The sequence below is a fragment of the Chelonoidis abingdonii genome, chromosome 2, assembly GCF_003597395.2.
Source record: "Chelonoidis abingdonii isolate Lonesome George chromosome 2, CheloAbing_2.0, whole genome shotgun sequence".
Classification (NCBI taxonomy): Eukaryota; Metazoa; Chordata; order Testudines; family Testudinidae; genus Chelonoidis; species Chelonoidis abingdonii.
The window spans coordinates 122,245,492-122,267,695 of record NC_133770.1 but is presented as its reverse complement, the minus strand read 5'-3'; the positions used below and the strand labels follow the sequence as shown (position 1 = coordinate 122,267,695).

The window sequence follows — 22,204 nt, the reverse complement described above, 5'->3', positions numbered from 1 at the left end:
TAGATTGCAGAAGAACACTGAGAAGGACCGGGCAGGAGAATAAATGGAGCATTAGATGTACATCAGGTGGATGAAGCTGGAAAGCTAAACCCAACTCATTTGCCAAATCCTTAGGGCTTCTGTACTGCCTTTGGCATCACTCCTCCAGGAGAGAGTCCTACAGATCCGCCTGATGTTGGTTTCAAACAGCTTTCAACACTTCAAGTGACTCCTCCTTTTGCCATTTACAATTTGCAGATGGCCCTCCTCTTGCCGTGTGTCCCCACGAGACTCCATATACCCTCCCTCTGCTAGGCTTTCATTGTCCTCTTACTGCTCTGATGCCACAGATCAGTATTATGCACATCTATGGAGTCTTTTTTCCTTGAGCTCCATCTTAATTTTTTGTTTTATTAGAATCTGTCTTATTTATTGATTAAACAGTCTACATTTTATTAGTAATTATTTGAATGCCTAATAGTGACATAGTACAAAAATGCTTGGTAAATAGTGCTTTTATCACCCAGTCCCTTTGCATCCAAGTGTCATATAACAATTACCTTGTACAAGATAAACAAGCTGAATTTTTACAGTAGCAGTTTTTCCTGGCTGCCTTAGCATTAAAATACATTGTAAGCGCTATACATTAGCAAAGTGGTTAACAGTTTCACTGATATGAAACACTCATAGCTCCCATATCCCTGTATAGCAAAGTATACTGCCATAGTCAAACGTCAGCTTTACAGACTACCCTAACCTTTGTGCACTGTAGCTTTTGTTGGCTGTGGAGGTCTGTTTACTCCTTTTTTGCCACTGAAGTTGCACATATTGGTTGAGCATATCCTGGATCGTACTATTTTTTTCTTTAAATGGCAGTTATGCTGGACTCCTGCCCACGAGTTTCAGCAGCTGAGCACAGTATCTCTTTGTGCTTTCACAGTTCAGTCCATCTTGCTTTCACCAATGTTGTGAAAACTCAGACTGCTGAAACAAGTGGGTGGATTCAGTCAGTGTTTAGTGGGAACCTTGAGGAGCTTGCTTTCAGGTTTTTCATGGGCACATTGATCTACCATTCAGTGCTCTGTGCTGTGGTAATTAAAGCAATTTGTCTCCATGATATGAGTAACATTCAACTGACTGCTGCAGGCTAGGCTTTGCAGAGAGATTGTAAAGTGTTATTTCTCACTGAGAAGTAAGTATTCCAGCCAATTATTGTCATTCCAGAATCCCAGCACAATGTAGTAATATCCCTGCACGGTGTCCATACCTCAGCTGTATCCCACTGTTTGGATAAGGCTCAGGTCCAGAAACTAGACAGACCTTAATGTGAGGTTGCTTGTCCTGGGACTTCTGTTGGAGTTCCTCTTGGTGTGCCAGGTACTGTCATACATACTTTGCGCATTGATTGCAATCTAAAGGTCTGTAATCTAAAAGTGGAATAATAATGAATTCCACCCACCACTGTTTGACCCTCCTCCTCAGTGTGACCTTTCCATAGCAGCCAAACATAGGACATTTATTCCAATGTTGTAAACTGGGACAGCTCCTCTAAGGAGAAGTTCATGCCGTCAGTGATGATGATAAAAGAGGAATACTGAAGATATGGCTACACGTAAGCTGCTACAGCTGCAGTGCTTCAGTGTATACACTCACTACAGTGACGGGAGGGATTCGCCTGCTGCTGAAGTTAATTCACCTCTCTGACAGGTGATAGCTAGGTCAAGGGAAAATCCTAATGCTGTCAACACCAGAGGTTACGTCGGTACAGCTACATCTCTCGGGGGGGGTGGATTATTCACACCCCTGAGAGACAAAGCTGTACCAATGTTAATTTCTGGTGTAGACTAGCTATGAGATGCTTACACAAAGTTCACGTTTTCTAACTATGCTCTTATGTGGGGGGAAGGATAGCTCAGTGTTTTGAGCATTGGCCTGCTAAATCCAGGGTTGTGAGTTCAATCCTTGAGGGGGCCATTTAGGGATCTGGGGCAAAAATCTGTCTGGGGATTGGTCCTGCTTTGGACCTTCTGAGGTCCTTTCCCACCCTGATATTCTATGAAACTTCTATAGACCCCATTACTAAGTTCTTTAAGCACCTACAATCATTTTGGAAGTGTTCTGGGAATAGTAGATAGGTGCTTTTGTAGTTTCAAATACCTTAGGAAACAAATGCAGTGTTTTAAGCAATGTTCTGTAGACATGATTAAATTGTGCAAATAAAAGTGATGTAACCAGCTTTTTCATGTAATCACTATTGCTGCAGTGGTTCACTCTGAGTTTCCTAGTTGCAAAGAAAGATCCTCTGGTGATGCCTCTAATGCTTCTGCAAATAATGTTCCTTAAAAATAAAAGGAAACAGATGTGGATTGTTAATTTTACTCTTGTGGATCTAAGCGCTGTGGAAGTGGCATTTGAAAGTCTGGGTGGAAGATTCCCTTCAACCTTCCAGGGAAAAAAATGGGAAAACCCTAAAAAAATATAATTTCCCTCTTCTGCCTTGGGTGGAAAAAAATGCACACAGGATATTTTGTCCTGAAAAATACTGCATCTCTTATGTAGCTGGTTGAGGAAAAAACCAAGCCACAGTAACATGATTGCAAACCCCTTTGGATGTTGTATGTCTGTACAGAGGTTCTAAAGATTTTGACACATGCTAAATTTCCTCTTTCTTGGCTTCTTTGTCTGCCTCTCTCCTTGCGTGGGTATTTTTCACTGTTCTTTCTCTTCACTCACCTTGCCCTTGCAGCTGAGAAGGAGCTATTTCTAACCTCTTGTCTTTTTCCCTTTGTGCCTCACTGTGATCTCATGAGATCGTGCCTGGTAATACACAGTTATTTTGGAGCAGTAACTCTAAAATATTTTAATCTGCTGTTCCTGTTTAGTACATGCTGTGGGTTGTGCCATAGGCAAGCCTTCTCTGCAGAGTTTGGCTAATTATAGAGTTTTGAAATTACAAACATGGCCAGGGCAAGTATTTTTTTTTCAAACTGTTAAGTTATTTATCTGTATTGGGTGCACTTTAAAGTTTATTGAGATTCTAGAGAGATGACCAATTATAGTGTTAGTCCCCATAGTTAAAATTGGGAACATCACTGCAGTTGGAATGACGTGAGCCCACTGTATCAAGTCTAATTAATATACACAAGTTAAGATTTATAATGGGAATTGCTTGTCAAGTGGGTTGAAAACCAGAGTGATCATGGGATACAGTGTCCAGAATCATAGGCTGAGGGCATTGTTGCCCTCCAGAGAGTACTCTTTCGGGGGGCAGATAAAACATGTTGCCTGTAATGTGTTTTTATTAACCCATGAACCCTTTTGAAAATATTTTACTATGCTGGTTCTTCTGAGATTGCTCTGTTTTAGGAGCTTTGTAATTTTAAAATATTTACTGGTTCTCGTTTATGGGTGCATAACTCCCACTGAATTCCAAAAAAGTTGCATGAATGTGTCTGAGGGGAGAATCTGGCCCCATCTGTAGTGCATGTAGATCTTTTAGAGTAAAGACAGAGGGTGTTGAGGGCAAATGCCTTTGGATTTTCTGGCTCACCTAGGAGAGAGAGAAAATATGTTGGACATAGTTTTTCTTTTTGAATCTGTTATGCTAAAATTATACCATTTCACTTTCTTGATCGTTTTATTCTAATTTATTTTCACATTGATCTGTAGTGGTCAATTGCCAATTGTTACTCTCTGCAAGAACAAAGCATGTAAAACTGGCTGAAGCATAAAGGGGTTCTGAAATCATATTGTGCAAATACACTGCAATGAAGGTACTCCGCTTTTCTTTTTAATGTAATACTCTTTATCTCTGATTTTTTTGCTTCTGTGGTTTAGGTCCCTGGTAAGCGTGACAGACAGTGTGGAAAAAGGCCTGTCTTCTGCTGAAAATTTAAAAGGGTTTATTGAGATAATAATTCCATTATTGATTGAGTGCTGGATTGAAGCGTCTCCTGCACAACTTGCTGCTCCCATTCTTGGTAATCTTTTGGAACCTGAATCTCAACAGCTGATGCAGCAAGTGCTTAGTATCATATACCTGCTGTGGAAACTCACAAAGCAACATGATGAAACACACAAAATGGTAAGAGAAAGGAGTAAAGTGATCTACAGTTTAAGCATATAAGTTAAATTTGCTCTGCCTATAAATTGGTAACTCTTCATGATATAAGTGAGGAAAATAGTTTTTAAAATAATGGAAATAAAAATTTAGTCTCAAGTCTTCAGCGTCATCTTATGGAAGTATGAGTTTGAACTTTCTCAGATCCTTTAATCTAGAAAAATAGCTATCAAACTGAGGTCTTTCGACCACCATTGATTTACAGAGTTCTTCCTGGCACTCTGCAGGACAAAAAGTTTTGAGATCTAAGCAGTGGAAGATTGGACTGTTGGGAAGGTATGTGGTTCTTTGAGAGCATCTTTGATTCTCCAACTTTTCATTCTGCAGACCATGCTGTAGGACAGTGAATCATTTTTCTGAGCTGTAGTAATCTTGAGAAGCTGCAGAGACTTCATTATAGAAAACAAGGTCTCAGGGAGCCACAGAATAATTATGGTGTGAGGTCCTTACGTTGCTTTCCAGTATTTGCATAGTGATGTCATGACTCTGTGTATGAAGACAATCAAAACTACAACAAAAATGTTGCAAAACAATGTTGAAATGTCTTGCCTTCCTTATTTCTGCCTCTGTGCCTGTTCCCCAAAATAACTCCTTTTTTTACTTCTGCTACACACTTCTAGATTCTGCAGCATGGTATAGGGATGTCACTGTTCGCATTCTCTCTTCCCCTTTTGGCTGCTGGAAGGGATGGGAAGGGATATCTTGACAATTCCTTTCCTAACATCTCTGTAAGAGAGTGCAGATTGATTTGCTGAGCACTCTCTGTGCTGATGTGTGTTCCAGGCAGCATGGGTAGGTCTGTGTCTTTGATCAGCTATTTTGCTCCTGAGATCAAATGGAGTTGGAAATGCTCTTGTTGAAACCATGGACTTCTAAAGATGCACAAGATGAGTAACAATGCTGTAAAAAATGTGTGTGTAGTATGTATGTGTATGTATTACCGTCTTCTGTACATGTGTTAGGGGTTGTTATAAAAGTGTATGGGTAGGGTTCTGTGGCCTGCTTTGTGCAGGTCAGACTAGATGATCATATTGGTCCCTTCTGACCTATGAGTATGTCGTAGTTCAGGGCAACTGCACCTGTATTTCCCCTCTATGGTCCAGCAAGTGCATCTACTCTCAGGTTACTGGCTCCTCATCTGTCATCTCTTGGCCAGAGACACATGCTTCTCCCATTCCTGACCTAGGTATTTCCAGGCTTCACAGTTCCTTGCCTACACTGACTTCCCCAACCAAGTCAGACTGACTAAGCAGGCCTGCTCTGCTTTTCTCCTCAGAGGCTATAAATGATGTAAATGTCGCAATGATAATTTACCACACAGGTCTTTCTAATCAAGTAAATGTTTTTCTTAAGAAAAAGCATTATAGAGGAATCATACTGAAAACAATAAAAGCATCTGCATGCATGCGGATAAGCTTACTAGTGTAGTAAGATGAGGCCTTGAAACATAAACTCATCTGTCAGAGGCCCAGTCTGAGGCCTGAAGCTTGAACCAAAGTACTTCCAGGCATTGCTAAGCAAAAGCTGGGCTGTGAGCCAGAGGCAGGCCTCACTCACAGAAGCTGGCGAGAAGAGGGTTGTTAGAATCGGTGCATTCACATATAAGTGCTAATAAGAGGAACTTGTGCCAAGATGGCACCTGAACATCCTGATACAAGGACACTCCACAGACATAACAAGGAACAGGCAGGTGCATCTTAAAGACAGGGTCAAAAGGACAGCATGACAGATCTGTTTGTTTGAAACAACATGATCAAAGGGGAAGACAGCACCCTAATGAGCCAAGGGGCTGTACCTCAATACATCAGTAGAGATGTATAATCTGTCCTGTAACAGTATAAAAGTAGGTCCTGGAGTGCGCATCTTTGTCCGGTCTAGGGGGCAGTGGAAAGTCCTGCCACTGACTGAGCCGGTCCATTGCCAGGGGGCACAAATTTGTAGTATGTCTTGTAGAGTCTAGGGGAAACTATTACTGTGCTTTGTTTGACAATAAATCTGAATTGGGTTCCTTCATACCTTACTAGAGTCTGTGGTCTTTGGGGATTCTCTTGGGGTCTGCTGTGTCAGCTATCTGCGCAGAACTAGGGCAGCACACAGAGGGAACACGCATGCAACCGATTTTCATCATCGAACAAGAGCGGAGCACCACACTGGTAGCTAGTGACAACAACTAGATATCACCTCAACTCCAGCAAGTGCTCTGGCAGGTGACCAGTCCTTCAAATCCCATCAAGGTTGTGTTTTTTTGTGGTTAAAAGTTCAAACTTGTAGTGAGCTCAGAACAAGCACATCCATGAATCTGTGTGTCACTGTCTTATCCAGTTTTGGCATCTGATCTTGTCCTCCTGTAGAAGGTGATCACCGGACACTGAGTTTGTCCTCAGGATGCAGCTTTGAAAGGTTAGGTCCAGAGGAGAAATCTTACCTCCTCCCAAGTATTTCCTAGAAATCCCACTTAACTTTGTCTAGCATGTTATTTTAAAGAGATCTTTGAAGCTCATAACACTTCTCAGGGTTTACATTAGCCATGTCTCTTCTTTAGAGATGTTACATACAATCCCATAATAATACATATTTATTTGTATTTTGAATACAGTGAACTCCTAAGATCATGAAACTTAATTCAGTAAGGTTTGACCAGAATATTGCAGGAAATTCCCATATCTGTCTCAATACTTAATGTTTTATTATGTTACATTGTGAGTTTTTCCACAGTATGAAGGAAGTTGAAGATAAAACTATTACTTAAATTACAGTTGGCACCCTTGTTACAAATTGTATTATAAGACTGCTTTGATGGGTTAGTTTGTTTTAAATTACACAGGGTTGAAACTAGCCAACAAACCTGTTAATTTTAATTATTTTTTTCTTCTGTAAAATACTATCATTAATCATAATGTTTTTATTCAGATCATTGTCTGTCTGAAGGACTCTGAAGTGACACAACAATGTTCATGGGATTGATTTTCATTCTTAACTAATACTACATCTTAGTTAATATGTGAAGGATCTAACAATAAAAGAGCTATGCTGCATTTCTCTTTCAGAAACTCAATTATACTAGCTTTCTTATGGTTGCAGTGGTCACTCCAATACCATGGTGTTAGCAATTGTATAAAGAACTAGATAGATGAAATTGTTGATGTTATGTCCTCCTGTTTTCAAGTGTTCAAAACTTCCTTGAAAACTTACCTTTGGGGCAGAAACATTTCAGAACTTGAGGATATTACGTTTTGTATTTTTTTAATTCTTTTAACTTATGGAGTCAGAATGAGAAATGCCCTTTTTTCTTTACATATTGAACCCATGCAAATAACTGAATTTTGGAAGCTGAAACTTTGCATGTAAATAGTCCTTGAAAAGTGGTGCTTTGGAGAAATGGTGAAGGTGCAGAGAAGAACCACAAAAATGATTTGTGGCAGGGCTGGGAAAAATGCCTTCTAGTGAATTAAAGGAGCTTTATCTATGTAGTTTATCAAAAAGAAGATTGAGGAAATGGTTTGAATAGTGTATAAACACTTTCATGGGCAGAAAATACCAATAAATGGCTCCTTATTGTGGTGAGGAAAGGAATAACAAGAACTAATTGCTGGAAGTTAAAACCAGATGTATTATAAGTGGGCTGGTGGCATCATCCGTTAAGGTTGCCTGTTACTTACTGTTAAGTTTCTGTTTTCAGTTGCTTATAACATTGCAAAACTGTAACTGTTTAGCCTTTAATTTTCTATGCAGGTTGTCTCTCAAGCTAAATGCTTTTTGGAAAATTTTGGCTGAAATGAGACTAGGGCAAATAACATTTTTTCTTCGAGGAGTATCCTTGTGGGTGCTCCGCTTTGTGTCTTGATGCCCTGCGCTTGTAATCAGAGGTTTGTGGGAGCAGTGCCTGACTGAGCTGTGCATGCACCGTAGCCATCTCGCGCCGCACCGACTGGCTACATAGCGGCTAAGTTCCCTCTAAGCTGTGCAGCTGCCTATTAAGCCTCGTGCAGGGGTTCAGGGCTGTGGTGGGGAGAGATGCCTCTCCCCCAGTGTGGACCTGCTGGGGTGGGGAGAGGCACCCCTCCCTGCCGGTCCCAGCGTGAATCTGCCCCGGACTTGCCACTGCTGGGGGAGAGGAGCCCCTCACCTGCCCTGGCCCAGGCCCACCGGAGCTGCTGGGGAGAGGAGCCATACCAGTGGCCCAGCTCAGCCCCACCGGAGCTGCTGCCAAGGAAAGGTGCCTCTCCTCCGGCCCTGAGCTGCTGCAGTGCGAGAGGGTTGGAGGGAGTCCTTTCTCCCTGCCGGAGCCCTGGAACAGCCTGCACTCCCAAACCCTTCATCCCTGGCCCCACCCCAGAGCCCTCACCCCAACCCTCTGTCCCAGCACTGAGCCCCCTCCTGGTCCCCTCATTCCCAGCCCCACTCCAGAGCCTTCACCCCTAGCTGGAGCCCTCATCCCCTGCATCCAATCCTCTGCCCCAGCCCTGAACCCCCTCCTACACTCCAAAGTCCTTGGCCCTACCCCCACCATATGAATTTTGTTGTGTGCACTAATATGAAGGTGATATGTCACACATTACCTCCATATTGGTGCGCACAAACTTCATTCCGCACATGGACATAAAAAATTAGAGGGAACACTGCATAGCGGTGCACAACTAACTGTCCCCCAGTTCCTTCTTTACCGCTTTTTACTTGAGACGGAGTGATCAGCAGTGCCCTCTCCTACTTCAGAAAAAAAATTTATAGTAGATAATTCTTAGTGGTAGTGTTAGCTTAGTTGTAGTTCGCTTCCCTATCTTCTTGCCCTACTGTAATTTCTTTAACTGCACAAAAAAATTTTTTTTTTCCTTTTACCTTTACCTGTTTTGCAGCCTTAGCCTCAAACAGGCTTTACCGCTTTTTTTTCCTTTCTGGGCTTGTCTTCACTACCAGGGTAAGTTGACCTAAATTATGCTACTCCAGCTACGTGAATAATGTAGCTGGAGTTAACATAGCTTAGGTCGACTTACCCTGGTTTCTTCATTGTGCTGCATCAACGGGCGATGCTCTCCCGTTGACTTGCCTTAATCTTCTCGGGGAGCTGGAGAACCTGGGTCAACTGGAGAGCACTCTGCGGTCAATTAAGTGGATCTTCACTAGACCCCCTAAATCAAGTGTCGATCTCCACATAGTGAAGACCAGCCCTAAGAGACTGACCTTCTCAGGCATGCCAGGCTCATCTGATTTTAAACGCTGCCTGACTTACAGACTCACTTTACTCAAAAGTGCCTGCACTGCAGAAAACTGACAGCCAGGACAAGAAAAGCCAGGGATCTCCATCTGAAGCTCCTCATGATGGAGAAATCTGTCAGGTAAGCCTCCGACCCTGAGTCCAGGTGCCCTGGCCAACGGTCACCATCAGAAGCCTCTGACAGAGCTGTGCTCTAACAATGGCTGCCAAGGAGCCTGCTCCTAGAAAGGCTGCAAAAAAGCAGTTGCAGACATCCCTGCACCGAGAGTTGCCCAAAAGAAAGCGATCTCCTACTGAAAAATCTCCTCTGGAACTGAGAGCGCCAGACTGTGAGGCACCAGTAACGTCTGGTACTGAGAGTTCCCAACAAGCTAAAGATCCTATATTGGCAAGCTCTAAAGAAGGTTCACATACTAAAATGAAACCTTCCAACTCGGCACACACGTAGCCAAAGAAGATCTCGGCACTGAGCGGTACAATAGCACCACCTGCTGTACCTATGCTGCACAGTAACCTGTGTGTTCTCAGTAACCCCCTGCCGATACCCAAGCAAGTGTAGGAGGAATCCATCTGGTTCAGATGCAGTGGGGACAAGAGATGGAATAGAACAGTTGGGACAAGGAGTGTCTGGAAGAGGTGGTGGAGATTGGGATTGGCATGATCAGGAGACTGGAAGTGAGACTTAATGGAGGGGTGGAAGGAGTGAGGAGGAGAGAGAAATCTGACAAGGAGCCAGGTTAAGGGAAGAAGATAACTGGGACTGGCTGGGCAAAGAGAAAAAAATCTGCAAGAGGTGAGGACACTGAGATTGGATGGGAAGCCCTAGAATGGTGACTGGGAGCTGGTGGCAGCTGGAGGCTGTGGGAGAGACAGGCAGATCAGGGAGTGGGGGAGGGAACTGGGATTAGCAGGCAAAAGGGACTTGGGGACTAGAAATGATTGGGCATTGAGATGGGGAGTTTACAGGGGTGCGACTAAGGCTATGTGCTGCTGTAACGTATGTAGCTGCTCTTTGCTGGCAAGAAAGAGCTCTCCTGCCGACAATAAAACCACCCCCAATGAGGAGCGGTAGGTTTGTTGGCAGGAGAGTGTCTCCTGCCAACAAAGTGCTATCCACACCGGCACTTCTTGTCATTAACATTTTTATTGGTCAGGAGGGTGTTTTTTTTCTTACACCCCTGACTGACAAAAGGTTTAATGACAAAGTGCAGTGTAGACGTAGACACCGGTCAAGGAGTCTGGGATTGAAATCAGAAACAACAGTACTGTGAAAGGGACAGGCTGGAGAGGAAGGAGAGATGTGATCAAGTTTGGTGGTAACAGGCAGAAAAGTCTATGTCAACTAGAGAACATTTCCCTCCAGAGCTTGGAATGGAACCTAAGATCACTGTGCCTCCCCAGTCCTCTGCTCTGAGCAAATATCTGAAACCCACTGTCAGGTTGTCCCCATCCCCCTCTAGTGCTGTCCAAATTGAGGATGACAACCTACCATTCCTATCTATTACTCCATTAGCTACAGTGGCAGAGTTCTGTGTGACCCAAAAGTTTCCAACCTGGCTAATGAACCATATAGGTGTGAATATGATGCCACATGATGGATTTTTGTTTGTTTGCTTTTTAAAAAACTTTGGAAATTACACACACAAATTGTATTAAAAAATTTTGAATTGCAGTCAAACACTCAAAAGTTAGGAAATGTCAGAATTAAGGTTGCCTGTACAATCTGAATTTAACCCTCTTGTGCTTATATATATTATGATACAGTCTTTAATTACATAATTATGTACTGTTCTTCACCTGCTTCATTCAGAGCACATGATGAGTGGTGCTCAATTAGTGAGCAGCCATTAATATGTTGTTTTCTTTGTGTTCAGTGTGTGGTCCTAGGCCTGATTTACTGCACACTATACAAACACTTCTCTGACAACAGAATTATTAATTTCTTCGAGTGCTTTTCTATGGTGCTCATCATTATAGCATCCGTATCTGCACCAACATTAAAGAAGTTATTGTCACAATACACCTGTGAGGTGAGGTGGTATTATCCCCTTGTTATAGAAGAACTGAAAGACAAAGAAACTGAGAACAAAAGTATCCTTTAATTTGGGTGCCCAATCTGAAACACCCCCCACCCCCACCCCGGTCTGAGCCAGGCATCCGGAAAAATGAGGAACACAATTAGTGATCACATGTGAACAGTTTGGTTTAAATGACTTGACTAGCATCACATAGGAACTCTAGCAGAGGCAGGGATGTGATCCAGTTCTCTATGGCAGTTTTCATCTGCCTTTACTATGAAACTGTACTTTCACTTTCGGTAGTCTCTTGTATCATTCACGACACGCCTTCCAACTTCTGCAGCAAGTGAGGCAGGAGTCCTACAGGCAGATTGCTTCACTACACAACCTTGATTTATCCCCAGGCAGCTCCATTCCATGCATTGCGTGAGGCAGAAGTGGAAAGGTGTGCAATTAGAAATAAAATACTAATCTTTAACCATGAGGGTGATTAACCATTGGAACAAACTACCAAGGGAAGTGGTAGATGCTCTATCTCTTGAAGTCTTCAGATCAAGACTGGATGCAGACATAAGCTATTGGTCTCATGGCAAGGATAACTGGGAAATTCTGTGACCTGTGCTACATAGGAGGTTCCTTCTGATGTATGCAAGTAATAAAGCCTTATTCTCCCTATGTTCAAGCACACCCATTGCCTTTTCCTTTCCCTTCTAGTTCACACTTATCTTCCTGCTACATTTGAGAACGTCCCAACATTTTTTATATCCCCAGTTATCTCCTCTTTGGTAAACATGGAGGGAGGTATTGTGGCTTTGCAGAGGGCAAGCTCCTTTTCTTGAGAGGCTGCCCTCTGCCTTCCTGCTGGCAGCTGTTCTATATAGTCTGGGTGGACTATGAACTAAACAGTGGGAAACCTTATTGCAAACTAAGGGGATGTCTACACGAGGAAACTCGGTGTGTACTTTCTGTTCACACTTTTAGTTAATTCAGCTTACATGTTCCTGTGTACCCGTTCACTAAGAAAATTTACAGAATCTACTCTGGGTGAAACACTGCCCCCAGTCATAAATGATTATCATTGTCTAGTGAACCATTTTGTTGTCGCAAAAGTCATCATCCTATAAAGAATGTGTATGTGAAAGAGCTTTAAATCAAGCTAAAATATTTTTTTTTCCTTCCTATGTCACGTCCTGTTTTGTTTTTGTTTTTTAACTAAGCATTAGTTTTTGGTAGACTATTAAGTGATTACATTTCACTTCACTTACAAGCATTGTTTTCTAATGTATTTTCTGCTTTCCTTAATAGGAGGCATGGCTTCGAATGAATTACCTTGTTGATTTCAAGCATCACTTCATGCGTCATTTTCCTTATTCTTTACAAGAAACAATTAAGCACAAAAAGAGAGAACCATACAAAAGGTATGAAAAAAACAGGTGTCACTTTACATCTTTTTCTTTCATGAATAAGTGAGACCACATGTATGAATGAGACACACAGCCTAGTATTAATCTTTCAGCATAGCCAAAAAAGGGAAAAATACTTTGGGTGGGTTTGTTTCTTTAAGAGATGTGGAGAGGTATTTAGATGGTGGTTATGTTGCTCTTAATTAATACCTTTAAAGAATCTAAGATAAAATTTCTTGTATGAAACTAGATCTGGTTGTTTTTATTATTTCAGAGAAACTAAAATGCAGAATCTTAAAAGTATAAGTATTCACTTGTATTTATTAGAAATTAGTTCTCAATTTGTGGCCTGCAGGGCACTTGCTGTTGGATTCTCTAGGGGTGTTTGTTCTACTGGTGTTGCATATCCTGTTTCCTGCTGTTAAATTGTATTGAAATGCAACTAAAATACGTTTATTTTCTGTGTAGTTGTGGTATGGTATTGGATGAATGTGGAAGGAAGGTCCATAATATCTCTATTAGGATATGGTCCATGTTACAAGAAAGTGTGAGAGCCGTGTATTCGATAATGGACCAGTTCATGCATTATATCTTGGTAGCAGTAAACCAAAATCTATGATCTGTAGTGCATTTGGGCCCTAAGTGGCTGAGTAATGATATAAGGGAGAGTAAGGCCAGGTCTACACGACGAGATAAAATTGATTTTAGATACGCAATTTCAGCTACGAGAATAGCGTAGCTGAAATCGAATATCTAAAATCGATTTACTCACCCGTCTTCACTGCGCGGGATCGATGTCCGCGGCTCGCCATGTCGAATCCGGAACTCCGTTGGGGTTGGTGGAGTTCCGGAATTGATCTAAGCGCGCTCAGGGATCGATATATCCCGTCTAGATCAGATGCGATATATCGATCCCCGAGCAATCGATTGTAACGCGCCCATACGGCGCGTAGTCTAGACGTGGCCTAAGACACTTCTCTCTCCAGGGCAGGGTTGATCAGCAGCTGTCTCTCGCTATCTGTCTCTTGGCAGCACAACTGAACCACTTTAGTGGAAATAATAATCTGCTGCTGGGAAGGGCCAATAGCAGGTTGCTTCCCTTCCCCACCCCCAGGCAAATACTGAAGGATTTGTGGCTCTCTTTGAGGCCATGTATAATAGCATGCCCTCACCTCAAGAGCACCCCATTATGCTTGGACATGTTGTTGCAAGGTGTCCTCATCTCTGGTATCTCCTTGCAGCTTCTTCTTCGGCTCTGTAATGGACCGTAGACTCTGTCTGTATCTTCTCCTGATTGTCTCTATCTGGATGTTCTGTGGCCAAATCACATAAAAGTGCAGTCCCCTTCCAGGGTCAATCTATAAGTCCAAATGTCTTTCAACTAATAATTCTTCTGCCCCTCTTGGGCTACACTTCTTGTCCTCTACTCCTGGATGCTGCAGAGCTTCTCCTATGCTACGTTCTCCTGGCAGATTTTTCCCCAGGGCCTCTAGGGGTATGTCTGCACAACATCTTGAACCAAGCCTCTCAGCCCAAGTTGACAGACTTGGGCAAGTGGGGCTCATGCTAGTGCTCTAAAAATAGCTGTATAGACTGTGATTTGAAGTTGTGGCTTGGACTCTGAAGCCCCATGGGGTTTACACTGGTGCAGCTACACTGATAATTGAAATTTCATTGTAGGCTGTATCTGAATTACAGTTTCTCTGGGCTCCTCAACGAGTAGTATGTAGCCTACAGGCACAATTTAGCCCTACACCAGGAAATAGTTGTGGTTGAAAGGGTGCATCAGTGGAGTCTACGTAACAACCAGCAAGTGTTGTTAGAATTTCAATTTCTGCTTCAACTCCCTTCAAAAACTGTAAAATTCTGAAAATGAATATTAAAGAAGTGCACGCTGCATTAATGTCATATATATTCCTTCTTCATAACTCCATGCAAGTTACATCTCATCACCATATCTCTAAACTATGCCCCACCCTACCTGTAACCTATAAGGCTATTTTGTTGGGTCAGTATAGAATCAATAATGTATTTAATCAGACAGGTACTTCCCAAATATCTGAAGGCGGAGCTCTCCTTCAGGAAAATAAGACCCGTCACCTCTCTCCACCCCAAATCTCCACTATGCTTGATTAAGGTCCATGCATCTTAATTTACAGATCTTCCATCAATTACACTCTCCTGGCTAGTTCTTTTAGCCACTCCTCTCCTTTTGGGAAATGCTGCTGTAGATATTCAGATTATAATACTACTACTTTCCTGCATGCTTTGATCAGTGAAATACATCAGATATCAGCCATTAACTATCGTCATTGGGTTGTGAGTTAGCACTCACTGACCTGAATGGGTCAGTTCTCAAATGTGGGGAGGGATAGCTCAGTGGTTTGCACATTGGCCTGCTAAACCCAGGGTTGTGAGTTCAATCCTTGAGGGGGCCACTTAGGGATCTGGGGCAAAATCAGTACTTGGTCTTGCTAGTGAAGGCAGGGAACTGGACTCAATGTCTCTTCCAGTTCTGTGAGATACATGTATCTCCATATAGAGGGTAGTTCACACTTGAGAGCTGTTGTTTATCTTTGCAAACTCTGACAGACATCTTTGAATTGATCACCTTCCACATTTGGAAGGGTTTCTTATTTTGAACCGTACAAACGAAAGACTAATTTTTTGTTTTTAATGTAAGCTGGTACTCTAAAGGACAAATGATGTCTGTCTGTAAGGCCCCAAACCCTGGTGCCTCACTCTTAAGGAAAGACAGAATTAGACCTAAAGATTTCAAAGCTAATTTGGTCTCAACCTGTGTTATCAAATACCAGAGCTCCATATGTGTTCTGTTGGTATAATACATTGATGGAGTATTAAAACATCTTTATGAAATAAAAGAAAAATGCTATCTCTTTGGATGGTAGAATGTGTTAAATATATGGAGTTTGATATTATGGAATTATGTGTAGGCTTTGCTGATTGATAAAATGACTTATAAATTTAGGAGTTTACATATTTACCAACTAACATTTTGTACTGCTTAAAAAAAAAAAAACAGTAGTGAAATTCACTCTGTTATAGCACAGTGGAAACTTCTAAATTGTGTTAGGCTAATATTCTCTGGAATGGAGGGGTAAGCACGGAAAGGAGTCATAATTATACTCCTCCCCTTCCTGGGACTGTTGTATAATCCTGTGAGCTCACTGGAGGTTTTGGGTGCTTATCACGTTTAAAAATCATGTCACTTATTTATGTATCTAACCGTAGATTGAAGAGCCTTAGTGAGGCTCCTGTTTTTAAAATTTTTGCTTTAAACCTGTAGTGCTTATCATAATATAGAAAAAAATTATTCTAACTTTGTGAAACATTAATACATTAAAAACTGCACTAATTTTTCATAAATATCCATATATGTATTTTACTTAGCGCCAAGTACTATATGACATCGTCAAACAGCGTAGACCATCTTTTATTGAATTTAACCCTGTGTGACATTATGGTTTCACTGGCAAGTGCTTCAACACTTCAAATGGATTCTGACTGGCTGGGTATGATAAGAAAGTTTGTGACCGAAACCCTTCAGGATGGTTGCAGATTGAGCTGCAAGCAGTTGAACAGATTGCTTGGAGTGACATGGAGACTAATGGAAATACAACAAAACAAAGGTAAATAGCAGGTAGTTGTCTTTAAAAGCCAAATATAGCCTATGCACAGGAAATGTTCTTAGACTGCAGGAGTTAATCAGAGACACGGTGGATGGGGTGCAGAGTTAAGAATGTCCTAAAATGTTTTGTTGGATGTTCTGTCCACAAAGTAGTAGTATTTCACTGTATACGTCCCCTACTTCACAGGGCATTGAGAATTCCTGTTTAGTTTTGTAAAGCACTTTTATATTCTTTGATGAAACATGCTCTAAAAGTGAAAAGCAATAGGAGTAGTGTATTTGTACCCATTTTCTCTTACCTTTTAAGTAAAAAAAAGAAGAGGAAAAAGAGATCACTTTAATAAATAAGGAAATTCATTTACATCTGCATTTTATAGATCAGTTAATCAGTATTTCTTGAGGCCATTTCAGTGTTCTATTCTGTGTTTAAAATCATTTCCATGGTTTGTAAATGTGCCTTTGTGATGATAAAAAGGCCGTCAGACCGCTATAATGACATGGAGTGACAAGCTCACATTAATGAAAGCCTGTATTAAGTAAAACTTTATTTTCCAGTGTTGCATTGATTTTCCTTCCCAAGAGAGGGCACATCTGCTGTCACTTCTAGGTCCAATGCAGAATGCCTCTCTTTCAGCTACCATTTCTTGATTGTGATACAGGTGAAATATTGCTGGGCCCTTATGCTGCTCGGTTTTTGGTGGAGGATTTAGTCAGGCTATATCAACACTACCACTTTTGTCAGTATAAGTTATGTCACTCTGGGGCATAAAAAAAAATCCCCCTGAAGAACATAATTTACACTGACAGAAGTGCTGGTGGGGACAGCGCTATGTCATTGGGAGAGTGTCTCCCGACATAGGTGCTGTCACTTGTGGAGGTAGTTTTATTATGTTAACGGGAGAGCTTTCTCCGTTTGGCATAGAGTGGCTACATGAGCAATTTTACATCATCAGTACATCTGTGCCACTGTAAGCTCGCTAGTGTAGACATGACCTTAAAATGCTACAGCAGCACACTCCCACTGTAGCACTTCTGTATTGATGCTACCTGTGCTGACAGGATGGATTTTCCCATCGGTATAGGTAATCCACTGCCCTGGGAGGAGGTAGTTAGGCCAATGGAAGAATTCTTTCATCAATTTAGCACTGTCTACACAGGGATTTAGCTTGGCTTAACTGTGTTGCTTGGGGGGTGAATTTTTTACGCCACTGACCAATGTAGTTAAACTGACCTAATTTTCTAGCGTAGACCAGTCCTCAAAGAGTGGAAGTTTGCTCTGAATCTAAAAGTAGCAGTTGTCAGGCTCATCCTGATACGATAGTAGTGCCCAGCCAAGTGCATTCTACAGATAATGCTTTGCATTTGGGATCTGAGTTTCACTTTGGATGGTATCAGCAGGGGAGTTTCCATGGGCTGCAGGTGCTGTTATGAAGTGTGATGTTGAATGAGAGGTGATCTTGAAATAGCATGAACGCTTTCCCCGTTAAAGGCTTTACAAATAAGGACCAAGTTCTAGAAGTAGATCTGGATTCATATGGGGATTCACAGTAGTGTGTGGTGTACCAGGGTTGGGCTGTGTGTGTGGACCTAGCTGTGTCCAGATGGAACATGTTGTAACAGTATCTGGATCCGACGTGGGTAGGTCTTCTGCATCTGAATTGAAATGGTGAAATCTGTTGATCTTGGGTAATCAAAGGTCAAGGAAAGAAGGAATTAATGGCCAATGCAGGTATTTGAATAACAGTAATGAGTCCAATAGGATCCAGAGACTGAAACCAACTTTACAACTAGAGGGCTGATGCCTAGATTAGTGTGTGAAGTCGGAGCTCCTTCCTGCTTTTCCCATTCCTAATAGAGTCACCTTCTTAGCATTCAAATAGATTATCTGTGATTTTCAGAATTCATTCATTTTCATTCTTGTATTATTTTTCATTTTGAAAATCTTAATACTTTAAAAACTTGTGTGCTATGTGGGTTTCAGGTAGTTCTTTATCTAGCTTTGTAACGTCAATAGTCTGAGGAATTTCACACAGCAAGCATTATTTCAAAATTTGTCTGTGAAGGTTCATTGTTGTACATCCTGCAGAAACTGATACTAAAAAGCTTTACTCCCAGGATTTGGATTTTACATAGAAATGGGTATTTTAAAATATTTTACTAGCTCCTCAATAGATATTCTTAATGTAATTAGAAGATAAAAAGCACTTCTAAATTTCACATTTTTAACATGTTTTTTCTTTCTAGTGGCAACAGAGACTTTGATAAAAGCAGTATATACACTGTACCAGCAGAGGAATCTCCTCTTTCCTGTTCGTATGTTGCTTTTGAAATTTTTTAGCAGGGTTTATCAGAAAGAAGAACTGAGCAGTCAAAAAATCAGGTAAAGATTTTTTTTCTTTATTTTTAAAAATTTTAACCTTGCAGATTTAGTCTCAAAGTCTAGGCCATGAACTTCCACAGGAGCACAAAGCTTGTGATACAGAACAAAAGCTCGTTTGGGGAAAGCTCAGAAGATGTGTCCGTTTGCTCCATTTGTCACAATTTCTTCTCCACTGCTAGAATTGTTTTAGACAATTTGGCCAATCTGGGCTCAAATATAATTTATTACCTAATTTCTATTTCTAATACATTTAAGCAAGTATAAAATTTTAAATAGTTAATTATCCTAGTTCATTCATTAACCAGAGGTTTTTTAATTTCTTTTTAGCCTTGAAATTCCACACATGACTACTTTTTAAAACATTTAAATGTGTGGCAAAGATGGGGATTTGCAGAAATAGATACATTAGAAAATTAGATTGTTTGTTTACACTTAGCTTGGTCAAGAATTAAATTGAACTACAAATTGAACCTCAGAGTTCTGAAAGCCTTGGGAATGGAGGTTGTTCATAACTCTGAACAAAATGATATGGTTGTTGCAAAGGTTTACAACCAAACATTGACTTAATACAGCTTTGAAACAGAAGAAAATGCTGCTTTTAACCATCTTAATTGAAATGAAACAAGCACAGAAAGTTTTTTCTTCATCAAATCTTTTTTTAAACTATCCCTTTATTTTTTTTAGTAGTTTACATTTAACACAGTACTGTACTGTATTTGCTTTTTTTTAAAAAAAATTATATTTTGGGGGTGCTCTGCTGTTGCCTGATTGTGTACTTCCAATTCCACATGAGGTGTGTGGTTGACTGGTCTATTCGTAGCTCCTGAGGTTTTAATGTATGTAAATTGTTGCTGATGTGACATGTAGGATTGCAGTATTTTTCCTATCTCCTTTTTTAGTAGGGATAAAATGTGAGTTCTGTGAGAATTACATCTGTACATCCAGTGTTTGGATGTACACCCATATTGCTTTTGCTGTAGTACCTTCACAGAGTTCCCTTTTATCTCTGAATATTTGGCCCTGAGTATATAAAAGTCAACGTCCAGTTTCTTTCCTGTATGCATGGTGCAGAAACTCTTTTTTTAATACACATGTTTACATTTCACTAGCTGCTAGGAGTGTTGATTAGTATACTTTAGATATCTTATTCCCAGAAATAATTATTTTTAATGTTCAGCCTTTTTATATGATCGCGATTATGTGATTCCATCACAGCCCAGTTAACAGCTATGAAGCTTTCCAGAGCTGCTCTTGGTTCTTATTTAAAAAGTAATGGAACTTTGTATAGATTGTAAGCATTTTGGGGCACGGACTGTCTTTTTTGTAATGTGTGCGCATAACCTTGCACAGCGAGGCCCTGGTCTCTGTTGGGGTCCTCTAGGCACTACTGTAATAGAAATAATATTATAATAATAAAAACTGTAGTAATAACTTGCTCTAGCTCAGTAGTGACTGAGCACTGTGCCTTTACTCATTCTCTCTGTGGATACTGAGATGGTCGAGTAAGGCAAAATATGGGAGATTGTATTCTGTGCCTCATGTAAAGCAAAGAAGTCAGAAACAGATGAATGCGACCTGCTGTCTGGGATACTTAAGGAAAGGCCACTCCCTTAGAAGATGCTCTGTCCCCAATTTACTTACCATATCCATCAAAACCAGAATAAAAGTTACTGCTTAAACTGGTTTTCCAGGATTTCAGAGAATCATAGAATATCAGGGTTGGAAGGGACCTTAGGAGGTCATCTAGTCCAACCCCCTGTTCAAAGCAGGATCAATCCCCAGGCAGATTTTTGCCCCAGATCCCTAAATGGCCTTCTCAAGGATTGAACTCACAATGCTGGGTTTAGCAGGCCAGTGCTCAAACCACTGAACTATTCCTCCCTCCCTGCCCTTTTGTGTCCTTCTGATTCCTGGTTGATTCCAAAGAGCCCGTCTAATCGTAGAATAGAATATCAGGGTTGGAAGGGACCTCAGGACGTCATCTAGTCCAACCCCCTACTCAAAGCAGGACCAGTCCCGAGACAGATTTTTACCCCAGTTCCCTAAGTGATGCCCTCAAGGATTGAACTCACAACCCTGGGTTTAGCAGGCTAATGCTCAAACCACTGAGCTATAAATCAGAGAGACCTGTGATCCAAACTACTTGTCTCTAAGTCCTCAGATTTGCCCTGTTCCTTCTGAGACTTTAGGCACTTTATCCAGTGCCTTCAAGAGGAGAGAGTAGAAGTGTCTAGGCTAAGGGGTGTCAAATAGCTAGTCTGTTGTGTGTTCTAGGACAGACTGTTGCCTCAGTTCCTGAGACCTACAGGTACTGCACTCTTGGTAACAGAATGCTCTTCAGATATGGAGAGGAAGAGTATTGTTCCTGACGACAATTCATCTACAATTCTACTTGTTGGTTCTATCCAGTCTCTGATCCTCCACTCAAATAGGAATATAATGCCTCTTCTGCAATGATTTCATCATGATCCTGTCTTAGAAAAGCTATGTGTTCTCTGTAGTAAGCCTGATGCACATTCTCTGGAAAGTGCTCTGGTTACAGCAGACTGGAAGTTCTGGGGCAGCTTCAGGCAAATTAAAAAGGGATGTATTATAGAATTAAATATGAAAATATACAATACAATCAATACGGTAATCCATGTTATTAAATTAAATTTTAATTATGCTTGCATTTTCAATATGTTGCAGATTTTTATATTGATGTATAATTACTTTGTAGCACTGGCATTTCTTTAGGGGATATTTGTGGATTAGGCTTCCAAGGAGGTGGTTTGAGATTGCTTCTCGGCTCCCTGGCTAAGAAGTGAAAACATTATCTAAAAGTTGCATATTAGTTGGATGCCTTTGCTCTGTATAATGAAATGGAATATCTGGATGTCTCTACTATTCCAGGAAATAATTGACAGTTTAAATATCATAAGTTTTGTTTCACATTCCCACTCCTGGAAAGTGCCAGTAATGCAGCTCTGCTCTTATAGCAGTGCTGGTTGGAGTGCTGTCCTCTTACTGTTACTGAATATTCTGAAGATGAAGATATGAGAGGGATTGTGATGCTTCAGCCACCTCAGTTCTTTTCATCAGTGGTTGCAGACAGACCAGAAACCTCATTACTTTCCTCCAACCAGGATCTTTGAATCAAGACTCTCACGACGTTAGCTAGCTTTCAGTTGGTGTCAGATTAGTCTCTTAAATTTTGTCTTTTTAAAAGTTATTTATTTCTTTATTTAGTTCATTTTAGTCCATTCCTAACCTCCAGCACAGATCTGCGCATCTTCAAGGAAAAAGGTGTTTGCCTTGGGGAAGGTTATACTCTATTTCACTGAACCATATGCAACACTTTGACCCGAAGGGCTCATAAGGAGCATCAAAACTGGCTAAAAGCTTGCCTTCTCCAGGAAGCCTTTGCAACCAAGTCCTCTGATTTAGAATCCTTAGGATTTGTA

At 41.1% G+C, this 22,204-nt stretch overlaps 1 protein-coding gene across 8 annotated transcripts in view; it reads left to right on the top strand.

The window, feature by feature from the left end:
• The window catches only part of TEX10 (testis expressed 10), a 221,172-nt gene that overhangs the window by 19,751 nt on the left and 179,217 nt on the right, over positions 1-22,204 (top strand). For all 8 annotated transcript variants that reach the window (XM_075062649.1, XM_075062644.1, XM_075062643.1 and 5 more), the window contains 4 exons: positions 3,817-4,063; positions 12,635-12,747; positions 16,144-16,382; positions 18,626-18,761. In XM_075062649.1, the coding sequence (XP_074918750.1) occupies positions 3,817-4,063; positions 12,635-12,747; positions 16,144-16,382; positions 18,626-18,761 (735 nt within the window). The remainder of the gene's footprint in view (positions 1-3,816; positions 4,064-12,634; positions 12,748-16,143; positions 16,383-18,625; positions 18,762-22,204) is intronic.